General features: G+C 35.9%; 3 protein-coding genes across 3 annotated transcripts; all 3 read left to right on the top strand.

Annotated features, from left to right (window-relative positions):
• Nucleotides 1-796: 796 nt before the first annotated feature.
• Nucleotides 797-1834, top strand: PHYBLDRAFT_111958 (hypothetical protein; the record flags this gene model as incomplete). Its single annotated transcript, XM_018428252.1, has 1 exon — nt 797-1834. One exon carries the CDS (start codon nt 797-799, stop codon nt 1832-1834), a length of 1038 nt encoding a protein of 345 aa, XP_018292191.1.
• Nucleotides 1835-7906: 6072 nt separating this feature from the next.
• PHYBLDRAFT_111893 (fungal-specific transcription factor) lies at nt 7907-8551 on the top strand (the record flags this gene model as incomplete). Its single annotated transcript, XM_018428246.1, has 1 exon — nt 7907-8551. A coding segment is annotated over one exon (645 nt), but the record flags the coding sequence as incomplete, so codon positions are not given.
• Nucleotides 8552-10184: 1633 nt separating this feature from the next.
• Nucleotides 10185-11587, top strand: PHYBLDRAFT_111952 (hypothetical protein; the record flags this gene model as incomplete). The annotated part of the gene is made up of 8 exons (XM_018428251.1): nt 10185-10245; nt 10315-10376; nt 10435-10547; nt 10625-10658; nt 10733-10822; nt 10884-11194; nt 11279-11355; nt 11448-11587. Coding segments are annotated over 8 exons (888 nt in total), but the record flags the coding sequence as incomplete, so codon positions are not given.
• Nucleotides 11588-13718: the final 2131 nt, after the last annotated feature.

Below are 13718 nucleotides of genomic sequence, written 5' to 3'. Positions count from 1 at the left end.
AAATATCAGAATCAACGTCTGGAAGATTAGCTACGAGTATGGTCAAAAGAACGATAATATGGAAGACATGAGATAAACTCTGTTGCATTCATCATTCTATACGCCCAAATTTGGGTCTCAAAACATTATATCTCAAAGTCCAGTGCTCAAATCCAATTGAAGTGCTCATTCCCCTCACAGATACCATAAATGGTTGCGAATCATTAGGTGTGTATTTCAACTCCTGCTAATTAGGCGCACGCCCAACAAAAAAAAACTACCATGACGGAACCTCTTGGTGGGGTTTAATTATTGAATTAATTACATTTATACACTTTTTCAATTGAAAGACTTTATTTATTTATTTTGTTAGTCAAAGTGTATAGATTTGGTTTGTAGAAATATTATTATTTTTAATTTTTTAATTTTTTTTTTAAAAATTTTTATTATAATTTAAAGAAGTACAATTTCAACCAAAAAAGTACCAAAAAAAAAAGAGAAAGAGCAAATTCACATGTCTTTAACACACTTGTGTACTTCTTGTATTTAATACAAAATACTATTTTTTGTATATACATGTCTTTTCGGTTTTTCTTAATTGAATCTTCTAGACTAATACCTGGCTTAATTTCCTTTTTTTACTTTATGCCAACAATATGTCAATGCTAATTGATTAATAATCCATCCTTTTTCTCGTTGTCAGCTTAAATGCAATATCGGAGTTGTGATATGTCTATTCAGTCTATAAAAGGGAAGCCTATGTTGTGAATTTTGTTTTTTTTTGATCTACACTTCATCACTTCTTTATTGAATCAATATGGTTTCCAACACTCAAATCATCTTCTCCAAGATTCCTACAACCTTCCCCGAGGTTGGAGAGCACATGACAATCAAGCATGACACAATTGATCTCGAGGCTGAACTTCCCGAAAACCACTACATTGTCAAGACCCTGACTCTTTCTGTCGACCCTTACATGCGCGGCCGTATGCGCGCTGCTGGAACCAAGTCTTACTCTCCTGCATTTGATCTTGACAAGCCCATGGCTGGCCACACTGTTGGTGTAATTGTCAAATCCAACAATGACAAGTTCAAGGTCGATGACATTGTCTATGGCATTGGACATTTTGCCGAATACACCCACGTTCCTGCCCAGCTCGCCTTCCTTTTCACTCCTCGCAACGAGGCCCGTGAGTCTGGTCTTCCGTTGTCCAACTACATTGGTGTCCTCGGTATGCCAGGTATGACTGCCTATGTTGGTCTGATCAAGTTCGGTAAGCCCAAGAAGGGGGAGACTCTTTATGTCTCTGCTGCGTCTGGCGCTGTTGGTCAGTTGGTTGGCCAGATCGGCAAGGTGCTTGGTCTCCACGTCGTTGGTTCGGCTGGTTCGGATGAAAAGGTTGCCTACCTCAAGGAGATTGGTTTCGATGGCGCTTTCAACTACAAGACCGAGGACACTAATGCTAAGTTGACCGAGCTTTGTCCCAACGGTATTGACATTTACTTTGAGAATGTCGGTGGCAAGATGCTCGAGAATGTGATCAACCACTCCAACAACTTTGGCCGTATCGTCTGCTGTGGTATGATCTCCCAGTACAACACCACAAACCCCGAGCCTATTCACAACCTTATTCAGATTGTCAGCAAGCGCTTGAGAATCGAGGGTTTCATTGTTGGCGAGCACCCCGAGATGGAGGCAGATTTCCGCAAGGATGTCACCCAGTGGCTCAAGGATGGTGTTATCCAGTACCGCGAGACTGCTGCCGAGGGAATCGAGTCTGCTCCCCAGGCCTTGATTGATGTATTGAAGGGCAAGAACTTTGGCAAGCAGGTTGTCAACATTGCTTCTCTCTAATCCTTTAATTCATTAATTCATTAATTTATTATGTATTATGTACTATTTTCTTGTTTATATCCCAATATTTTATGCCATTCTTTTTATTTCATAATTATATGAATCAATCAATAAACCAAGCTTGTATCATTTATCATTGATAATGTGTGGGTGTAGATATACTCTTATTTGAAAATGTCTGTTTTTTTAATAGCGAAAGCAGTGACACCAAGAAGTAATTACTGGGATGGTCTTTATCTGGTAATGGTATCAGCTCATGCCGAAGTATGTGTTTATTCAACAATCGTTAAATACCAATTTCCCCTCTTGTTTTTTTCTCTTATATTAGTAAAACTCCCTATTTAACCCGCAATTTCCCAGTCTTTCTTAAATCGAGTTTTTCGAAATTATCAAGAAATATTTATTAATTACTTACAAGCAATATAATTAGATTATTCAAGTTTATATTTTTTCTTCTTAGCCTTTTTTTTGACAACCAGTTCAAAGTCGTGTATATGCCGTAAGAATATGCTCATAATAGCAATGCTAACATATTTATATAAAAAACCTTAAAATATACTGCATAATATTGCACACAACGATGTGTCAAAAAAAAAAGTAGAATGAGAGTTTATTTTACTAGTAAAGTTATATAAAATAATTGAATACTTATAAAGAAGTATTTTTTTATTTACTAAGCCAAGGTACAAACTTATCTAGTGCTAAAATGAAATCATTGACTATTAATCATTGGTTTATTGTGAGGAGAGAGAGAGAATAAATTAAACAAAGGTTTGTCCATATAAATGTATCATATAAAATACCTATACAGAATTACACGGCTAATTTAACGATCCTGCTGCCTATGGATCGATGAATTTATAATCCAAAGGAGATAGTACGAAATGGAAATAAGAAAAAAAAATATTTAGCTAGTTCTATACAACGCCGTTTGCATGTATAAATGTGAGGAAAAACATAAAAAGAGAAAGCACCGAAAATACAAATGCTATGTGGATGAAAAAATGCAGAAGAAATATATTAACAACGTATATATTTACTTTTAAAACGAACTTTGGTCTACAGGCACACTCTCTTTATCTTCCGTGTATATTCTCATTTATATTGCCTTATTTTTTTTTGGCGCTGTGCCAGGTATAGGCAAGACAACGAGAGAGAAAAGGTTTTTTTTATTGAGACGCCAACATGTTAGAATGCAGTCCCAAATAGACTTCGACTAAATGTCGCGGTAATGATGAATATTTGGTCATTAATATAAATACTTCTAGTTGCCCTGAGAGATATAATAAAGGGTATCGGGAGAAAGAGCAAAAAAAAGAAAAATGCCGGAATTAACCGGTAAGTGACAATCTCCAAGCAACGATTGTCAAACCAGATGTGGTGCAAGAAATTCTTAAGAGAGAGAGAGGGTCCTATTATAAAAGAGATGATAGTGTATCCAGATATTATGCAAACTAATATAAAAAATCAATGTGTATACTGTTTATGGTTTGAAATAGATACTGAGAGGGTATCTTTACAAGGCACTGGACTGTATGACTGAGAAAGTATCTGAGACCAGGGCGCCTGTAAGATTAGAAGCGGGGAGAAGGAAAGGTGGGGAAGCTTCCCAGACGGAATTTGGCGGTAATTGAAGGACCAGACCAGGTTGAAGGTGAACCTCGATAGGAAGAAAGGTAGGCCAGATGAACACTAGGTTAATGTATATAACCGTGTTACAGATAAAGTAATACTTATTCATAAACTTCGAAACTCAAAAAGCTAATAATGTTTTTTCTTTGTTTCTGAAAAAAAAAAGTATTTCAAATCGCCAAGATTTTTGCAAGTGCGAATCAAAAACATCCTTTCAATACAGCAATTACTTTGAGAAAGCACGCTTTTGATGCCAAAAAAATGTGATTTGAATTATTCAGCAAAAAGTCACTAATGTATCTTCTGATAGTGGGGTAAAATACGAAGAATGTTGAAGAAATAGGTGATGAAAAAGATGAACGAGAAAGGGAGCAACGACGAAGTAAAGGGTTCACTAAATAAGAATGTAGATCGTAATATATGCTTTGATAATTATGCACATACATTTGACAATAGATACAGAACAACAATTGCTAAAAAAAAGGGATTTGACTGTCCATAAATATTTTGTTTTCTGTTTATTCAACCCTATACTTTACATGAGTGGATAAGACTTTCAACTCGGTCTACTTTAAAAGAAAAGGCCTTAACAATCCAGTTTGGTTTTCATTTGGATCTTTAAAGATAATTAAGTTGTCGAATACCTTATTTGGAGATATATATATAAGAAATACTTGGAAAACAATAAATAGTCGAGAAGGCACAAGGTACCGAATGTTTATACACCTAAAGATCTGATAAAACTTGATAAGTGCAGAAACACCACCTCTCTGGTGTCTTTTAACTGTGGCGAAATGTAACCTTTAAACTAAACAAAGAAAGAAAGAAACGTATATTGATTCGGATGTTAGCTCTCCTCCTAGTTTTCCTGATAACTCACCAAGATCACCAGCTCAAAGGCCTGTCGTAGATACTTGCTTTTTTGCACTAGCATACAAAAGAACATGAACAGAAAATTCCAATTTCTATTTCCTTATTACTATCTTCTTTCTAGATCTAGCATTTATAATTTTATTACTGCTTTCCATTCAAGGCAATTTACTGAGGATCTTTTTTTTTAAAAAAAAATAAAAAAAAATTGTGCTCTGTACTCAAATCTGCGTTTTAATAAGTCAAAGATATACATTCGGGATTTGATTTTTTATGGAATAATTTTTATTTTTTTCTGGTATCTCACGTCATTTTGGATAGTGAAGATGTGTGACCATACTAATCTGTTATATCTTTATCAAATTCATTACAAAATTAATAAAAGAAAAAAAAAACAATACAAATTTAATTCGGGTCTTAATAGCAGCATTTTATTGAGGTCTTTAGTGAATACAGATAATAATGGCTCAAAGTCACAATAAAAGGTCTAAACTTTGAAAAGTAAGTAAGAGAGTAATAAGTAACCAAGCAACCAACTATATATATATATATAGGTAAATAGGAAATAAAAAATTAACGCTATTAGAGAAAACACGGGTATTTACAGCAGTAAGAAAAAAAAATGTGTAGAGGCAGACCATAATTTAAACTTTAAGATTATCCTTTTTGCCATTTGTATGTCGTGCAAGGCGAGTAAGTGAATAGTAGCGCCTCACCGGCAATAGATATGCCACGAGGCCTTTGTGGCGCAACTAAAAAGTCTTAGGGAAAGAGATTCTTATATATTCTTTTGACAGATTATATTTCGAGCTAGAATAATAAGGCGCAATTAAAGGACTCTTTGACACAATAGATTATGACTGAGTAAGTTAAGCCTTCTGTATTATTGTACCATGGAAAATCGGCTTGGAAATGGCGCCACAGGAACCAATTTAGACTTCATATCAGGCCAAGAAATAATAAAATATTAAAATAAAATAATAATAGTAAAAATAAAAAAAGGACCACTTTTTATGATTATTGTTGTTATTGGCATTATTATTCCGGTTCCACCCTTGTCTCTGAGGACCCTGCCTTTTTGTTTCTTATGACACAGAATCACAGATATTTATTTTCGATATAGCGTACTGTAAGAAATGCACTTCTTCTTTTTATAAGATGGCTGGAAATTTTGGGTATTCCAAATAACCGATAAAGCTGTCCCATAGATTCCTTGTTTTCTCCAGCTATTCGATATTACTATATGTGTAACATATGGAGAAATGTTTAAGAGAACCAATTCCCATGGGCACGTATTGGCTAATTATTGAACCGCCCCTTCATTGTGTGTTTTTTCTTTTTGGTGTGTGTGTGGGTGTGTGTGTGTGTCTTGAACACTTGTATTTTTCAAGGGTTTCGCTTGTACTTTTACCTTTTTTTTTTCTTTATTGAAAAATCAAAATCGAATCAAATACCAACACAAGCCAAGATGGATCAACAAGCGAACGATAATCATCCGTCCGGGTTTTACTCTACACTTTACCTCAAAACTCGCTTACCACCAACTACTCGAAACCCTTCACAGCCACCCTTGTTGGCACCGACACCACTCTCACGTGGATCCCGTTGGAGCCCTCCTATCTATGCACCTTCTCCAACACAAACAGATGAACGTACGCAACATAACCAGCGCTCCCAACAACACCCCCAGCAGCACCCCCAGCAGCACCCCCAGCAGCACCCGCAACAACACCCCCAGCAGCACCCACAACAACATCAACAACAACACCCACAACAACATCAACAACAACACCCACAACAACACCAACAACACTACCAACAGCACCATCACCAACAACAGCAACAACACCATCACCAACAACAGCAGCAGCAACAAGAGCAACAAGAGCAACATCAAAATCATCAAAACCAACGACAACAGCAACACTCTGTTTTACCACCTCCAGTTCCAACAAGTAAAATTGCCTCAAAAAAGAATACGGTATCAACGGCCTCTCGGAGAACACGGATCACTCGTGCCTGTGAGTATTAGGCCTTAATCTCAAAAAACCGGTTTAGCTAATTATATTATTTTAACCATATAATTTTGGTTGGCTTTTTGGATTAGGTGATACCTGCCGGCGAAAGAAAATAAAGTATGTGACAAGAATGATCATCAAAAAACACACCCACAAAAAAAAGTGCTTCAACAAATTATTGATCTTCTTACTGTGTTTTCTAGGTGCGATGTGGATTCTATGCAGCCATGCTCAACCTGCAAGCAATACGGGTGGGAATGTACCTTTCACGATGTAAGCATATCCTACAGACTGATCTATAGTTTTGATCCAACCTATTCAGTCTACTGATCGTTGTATTCTATTGTAAAAATAAAATAAATTCTAGACAGCCAAAAAAAGAGGACCACCAAAAGGGTAAGTTGTAGATATATCTATAAATATAAATATAAATATGTACATGTACATGTGCGTAAATTGTATGGTTGGGATAAGTAGCTCATTTGTCTCGGCAGATACATCGAATCTCTTGAAGCAAGACTCCGATCAATGGAGCGCCTATTAGAAACCATACAGCCAGAAGATGAGGCGCGTACTCAAAAGAAAAGAAAGACATCACAATCCGACCAATCAGAACAGTCGGAACGTTCAGTAGAACCACCCGAATCATCAGCTTCACCCACTCCACCAAACGAGTTTGAGGATTCTCCTAAAAGCACACATTTAATGGAGACTCATCTACCATCTCAACATTTGGACGGTCAAAGCAAAGTCGTGCGCTACCTGGGAAGCTCGTCAGGCTATTATTTAATGGGTGATATAATGACAAAAGCAGAAAGAAAGAGCATTGAGGGTATCAAGGTGTCTGTTGTCAAAGGCGAAGGAGAATCAGTGGATGGTGTCTTTACATTTCCTACAGACCAGGGAACAGTCCATCTTCGGAAGATGAACGGCTATGATGATGATATGCTAATGACAAGAAATGCCACTGATGCTGAACATGCTATTCAAGTAGCCCTTGACGAAGAAAATACTAGTGACAAAATTGCACCACGATCACTTATTGTAGCTCTTGTACACCGGTAAATAAATACATATATTTTACTGGTTAGCGAAGATCAACTTTTACTAAATGGTAGAATTAGGTACTTTTCATTGAATCACCCAATCCTGGCTATTTTGGATAAAGAAGAATTCATGGACGCCTTTGAAGGAAGAACATCTCCACCCCCTCCACCGCTTTTAGTTTATGCTGTTTGTACATACACATGTTCCTACACTCCCTTAGGCGACTCAATCTTTAAGGACGCTGGAGTAGAGCAGTCTGTTGTCATGAAGGCCTTCTTAGAAAACTCCAGTGAGCTAGTCCGGAAAGAATTCTTGACTCCAAGATTACCCACTATTCAAGCATTTATCCTTCTCTGTGCCTTTCCCTCGCATTCCACAGAGTCTTACCGTATCTGGATACGGGCAGGAATGGCCGTAAGGATGGTAAGAAAAAGAATATAACCAAATATGTTATTCTGCTGATAATAATAAGCGATATTTAATATCATTAATTCTGTAGGCACAAGAGCTCGGTCTTCATCGTGCACTTACTGTTTTCTCCCTTCCAAGGAAAAGAATGGAACTTTACAAGAGAATCTGGTATAGTGTTTATGTCACCGATCGCTGGTGCTGCGCAGTAATGAGCCGACCTCTGGCAATTTCTGACTCTGACTGCGACATTGATCTGCCTTCACTTGGCGGAGAAACAGACGACAACGAAGATTATAGCATCTTTGTAAACTTTATCAAGCTTTCCTCTATCTTGGGCGAAGTTCTGAGGAGAATATATTCTCCTAAAGCCAAATCGATTAATTTAGTAGAGTCGACTATCATTTCCACTGTCCAAACATTGCAACAGATGTTGACCGAGTGGTTCGATCAGCTTCCTGACAATTGTAAAATTACCAGCGAAGATTTAATACGGTTACGCCAGTCGCCTGAAAACACAAAGAAACTCACTGAAGGAGGACCTCTGATGTTGTGCTACTACGCCATTACTATGCTATTACACAGAAATTTCATCTTGACTGAAAACGAAGAATCACCTATATCCATTCAATCAGACTCTGTCCGACGTTGCAAAGAAGCTGCGGCTCGTGTAATTGACATTGCATGTATTATTCCAAGGATGGACATTGTTAATTTTGGCTGGAATTTTGCAGGTATATAAAGTGTATTTATATCTATATAGATAGAGCTTAATAAACATATTAAGCTTTTGAGGTTATAGCATGTCAAACTCATCATATTTCTTTTTTTTTTAAAAAAAAACAGTTTTTTCAGTGTTCCAGGCTACTCTGATCCACATATATTACTCCACAAGTGAAGACTCTGTTGTTGCAGAAGAAGCGCGCACATACATGAGACGTGGTATCGATCAATGCATTACACCACTTAGTGAGTTAATGCTTCACGAACCTCATACGAAGCACATGGTGGATGCACTGGTCCGCATGATGGCCAATGGTCAAACTTTAACAAAGGAAGGGGAACCTAAAAACTCAAAATCACAAAATGCGATAATTGCTGATAATGACTCATCCAATCCAACCACTGAATCAAACGCATATCCATCCGATCTGGATACCAACTCCAACAACTTGACTGAAGATACCACAAGACGAGCAAATAATTCCCAATCTGAAAACTCGACTGACGTTTGTGCGTCTTTGCTACCATGTCAGTATTCTCTTAACAATTCTGGGGCTCACACAAATGACAGAGTGGGTGGTTTTGATTGGCAATGTAAGATTTCTTTGATCTGGGAATATAAATCCACTGTGCTGTTACATATATGTTCTGACTTTGTTTTGATGTGCATATCTGTTTATGTCTTTGTTTCTTTTTTTTTTTGTGTGTGTAGCATGGGACAACTTCTTCTTTGAATGGTCAAACATGGCGACGCCTTAATTTATGACTTACAAAACATAATTTGCAAATCATTTCCTAATAAGCAGTCATTGTAATTGTAAATAGAATTATACTTCTTCAAGATAAAGATATTTAAACGAGATCAAGTTTTCTCTTCTTTTCTTTCTTTATCAAATACATATATATATACATATACTCTTTATATCCAAAATAAAATAAACCGGCAAATAATATGGTTAACTCTACGCGCCAAACAGCAGGCCAAAAGGGAGGTCATACAAAAGTAGTTCGTCAAGTTACAAAATCTCGCTCTGGAAAGGTCATTGAGGAGACAGAGACAGTTGAGAAACATAGTTACGATAATGGAAAAGTGAGTTTTGACCAAACCAAACCAAACCAAATCAAATCAAATCAAATAAAGGCATAAAATAATAATAATAATAAATTGTTTTTTTTTTAAAAAATAAAATAAAATAAAAGAAAACCATCACAACTACTACTACCACTACCAAGAGAGCTCAATCCTCGTCCAAAGGAAAAGAAACCGACGGTGATAATAGTCGCGTCACTTCAAAGGAGATTGAAGAATTAGGTCCAAAGGATTCAGATGATACCCATAGTAAGTTAAAATGATCCATACAATATAACATCCAACTGATTTTCTTGTAGCTACAACAATAACCACAGTCGAAACTCATGAGGTCACAGAAGAAGAAGAGGAGGAGGAGGAGGAGGAGGAGGAACAAGAAGAAGAAGAAGAAGAAGAAGATGATGATGATGAGGACAGCTGGGAAGATGATGAAATTACGTTGGAGGTCAAGGATGAATTCTTAGGAAACGAACCTTCCTATTTTGAACTTTCAAACTGTAAGTAGCAATGCTTTAAATAAAAGAAAAAGACATTATCTAACTTTCTATTTATTGTAGGTCAAGGAAAAAAGCGCGCCCTTTTGGTCGGTATCAACTACATTGGTAGTGAAAATGCCCTCAATGGTACGGTATAGACTATTATTTACAGCAATTATCTGTTATCTTTAACTTTATTTTCTTCCTTCCATTTAGGTTGTATTAGTGATGTCTTAAAGATGAAGAAGTTCTTGATGAAGTCGTATGGCTTTCGAGAGGTATAATGTTCAATTAATAATGTTAATATCCCATATCTCTGACATTTATATTGCTTAGTGTGATATAACCGTCTTAAGAGATGATTCTGAGGATCCTGATCTCATGCCCACTTATGGAAACATCCGGACAGCCATGGGAGAACTGTGTAGAGATAGCCAGCCTAACGATTCGTGAGTATAGAGTATACCATTTAGAGTGAGGCTTTATTAATTACCCGTATTCCTTTTTCCTTTTTCTTTTATATTAGGTTCTTCTTCCATTACAGTGGACATGGAGGCAGTGTAAGCTACTATTGAAAACACTATGCTTATATCAAACCCTTTTCTCCTTCTTTCTAACATTTGAATTGCTATAGATCCCGGATGAGAGCGGCGATGAAGTTGACGGAATGGACGAATGTATATTCCCTTGCGATTGTGATGAAGGATACATCATTATAGACGATGTAAGGCTCTTGTAAAAAAAACAATGTTTAAAGAATATTATTGACCTCCAAAGCCTGTTAGCTTATGCATGATCTCATGGTCAGACCATTGTGTGAAGGCTCCCGTCTTACAGCCTTGTTCGACAGTTGCCACTCTGGAACTGTTCTTGATCTTCCCTACATCTATTCATCCAAGGGTCACGTCAAGAAGAAGAGCTTGTTCAGACAGGCCAGTGCTGGTCTATTTGATATTACTTCTAAGCACAAGGGTGGTGCCCTCAAGCTGCTGTCATCATTTATGGATCTTGGTCAGGATCTAATCAAAACGCGCGAAGTCGAATCTTTCCACCGCGAGTTAAATACTTCTGCAGCAGATGTTATTATGTTCTCAGGGTAATTCATATAACACCAAATATGTTCCGATATTCAACTAAATATATACATATATATATATATATATATATCTCCTGATCACAGTTGCGAAGACCATGAATTTTCAACAGATGCCAGTGTATCAAATGAGTCAGTTGGTGCCGTAAGCTATGCTTTCATGAGTAAGTTGTCTATATAAAATATGCGATATTATCTTTTTTTAATAGATATATTAACATTGCTTTTACTTTTACCTTTTTTCTTTTAAAAAAAGGAACATTGACCGAAAAACCTGACCAGACTTACCAGGAGCTGTTACAAAATATTCGCAAGATGACAGTTCTTAAATATGACCAGAATCCTCAGTTGAGCAGTTCTCATCCTATTGATCTTAAGAAAAAATTCATCTGTTAATACTAGTACGTCTAGCTTACATTTACCTCATACACATTACAATAAACATACTCTTATTACTATTACTATTATTCTCTAAGAAATAACCCCAAGTAAAATAAAGGGAAACGTATACTAGAAATTTTCGAGTACCTAAAATTTGATGGGTAAACTCATCAATTTCCTCTTCAGGAAATACAACTATTGGGATTCAGATTTGGTAAAATTGTAGATCTTGATCATGTAATGTAACACTATTGTAACACCAGTGACTACATTTGTATACTGTCCTACATTGTAAGAATTTATACTTCATTTTAGTTTTAGTTTAATTTGACTTGGACTTGGACTCTTTCAGAAATGGTGTTTTGGTATGGTGCCTAATTCAACAGTCTCCTAGGCCCAAAGGTCTGCTTAATTCCAGAGGACTAACTTGGAATACTATTGAGAGAAATACTTTGGTATCATTGGGTTGGTCAAAAGTTTTCTCAATTTTGACAAATAAAGAGAGTCATAAAATATTCTCACGTCTTGAAAACAAGCTGGGATGAGAACAATACATACATATCCATATATGTATAAACGTTTGCTCTGTAAATGTAACTGCAAAGATAATTTCTCATCTTATTGAATTTCTTTTAGTATTATCTTCTTATGGAAATTAGAGCAATGGTAGGGACTTTTGCGTTCCAATGACACAGGAGTAGTTTAAATAACTAACAAAATATAGTGTACTATTATTACAATAATTGATATATGCAGATCCATGTTGGCGGTTCTGTATATATTTTTAACAAAATTGTCTATAAATGTTAATAGAGAAATTTGCACGTACAAATATGGCCTTTTTTCACTCTATCAGAAACCATCTCCTTGGAACTGTTCACAATATATTTGGCTGAAATAAGATTTACCAATGAGAAATAGAAAAAAATGAACAACATCCTAAAGTCAGACCATAGACAGAAATATAACTTTAAACGTTTTGAATTAAAGTTATTACCCCAAGTAATATCATGCCCATAAAGCTAACCAAGATAAATGCTGATAATCAAATGGCCGCGGAAACCTCTACAAGATGAGAAACTTACTTCTCAACTGACGAATAAGATTGATTTTATTCTTATTATTTTCAAGAAGTGACATTTAAAGGAAAACGAGAAAGAGAAAGCTTATTTTAAGCATATCTTTTAAAGATTTTGCTTTTGTCCTCAGACCTATACTCATTCGTGTTAATTTTTATTTTATTCATTTGACAGGTTGAAAGAATGTGTGTTAACTCGAACCAGCCGTTAAAATATGTCCTTTGACAAACTACAATTCCACCAGTCTTCTAGTCAAGTTTTTGATTTTCTTAAAATTTCAGCCACAATAGAAGCCACTTTTACTTTTGTGATATACATAAATATATACATAAAAGCGTATATTGTCCTATCCAGGGTTAATTGTGAGTATAAATTCCCAAAAATGAGTTGTTCCGTCTCTTGTTACATAACCTAGCTCACACATGTTCGCGAGACACAAGGTAACTTCTTCGAATGTTAAGACTACAAGATTTTCCTAATGAGCTTGTACCTGGGAACCCTTTTTTTTAGGGTGTTGAGTTTTTTTTATATTTTCTATTTTATAATACATCATATGTGCAAGTTATGAATTAATAAGCATTGACTGTAAACTAGTACTCGCAAACTGTGAAGTAGTACTTGTTAAATATCAAGTAGTACTTGCAAACGAGTTGAAAAAAGGCTAGCTTGCAATTCTTTCATTTATATGGCTAAGCCAGCTTATATAGTAAATTTCCAAAGAACAATCTTTTTTAAAACTATAACTAGAATTAAATCCAACTAATTGTAGCTACATAAAAGCAGGCCTCTTTCTTTCTTTCTTCTTTACTCAATTCATGCTCATATATCAGTAAAGATGCAAATCGAAGCCACCTACAGTCCTACAGATCTCAATCGCCAGCAATTGAAAAAGAGCATGCACTCTAAAGCAAATTATTGCGAGCCTCTTATTAAAAATATAAATGAAATGACAGGTTATGGCTTGATTGACATAACAGTAAGTAAAAATAACCTTTACAAAACACAGAAATATTACTATAATATCTTCTAATACTCTGTCATTTTTTGGTAAAAAGAACTTTTACCCT

The sequence above is a fragment of the Phycomyces blakesleeanus genome, assembly GCF_001638985.1.
Source record: "Phycomyces blakesleeanus NRRL 1555(-) unplaced genomic scaffold PHYBLscaffold_9, whole genome shotgun sequence".
In the NCBI taxonomy this organism is placed as follows: domain Eukaryota; kingdom Fungi; phylum Mucoromycota; class Mucoromycetes; order Mucorales; family Phycomycetaceae; genus Phycomyces; species Phycomyces blakesleeanus.
The sequence above is the reverse complement of the archived record's forward strand: the minus strand, read 5'-3'. Positions and strand labels throughout refer to the sequence as shown.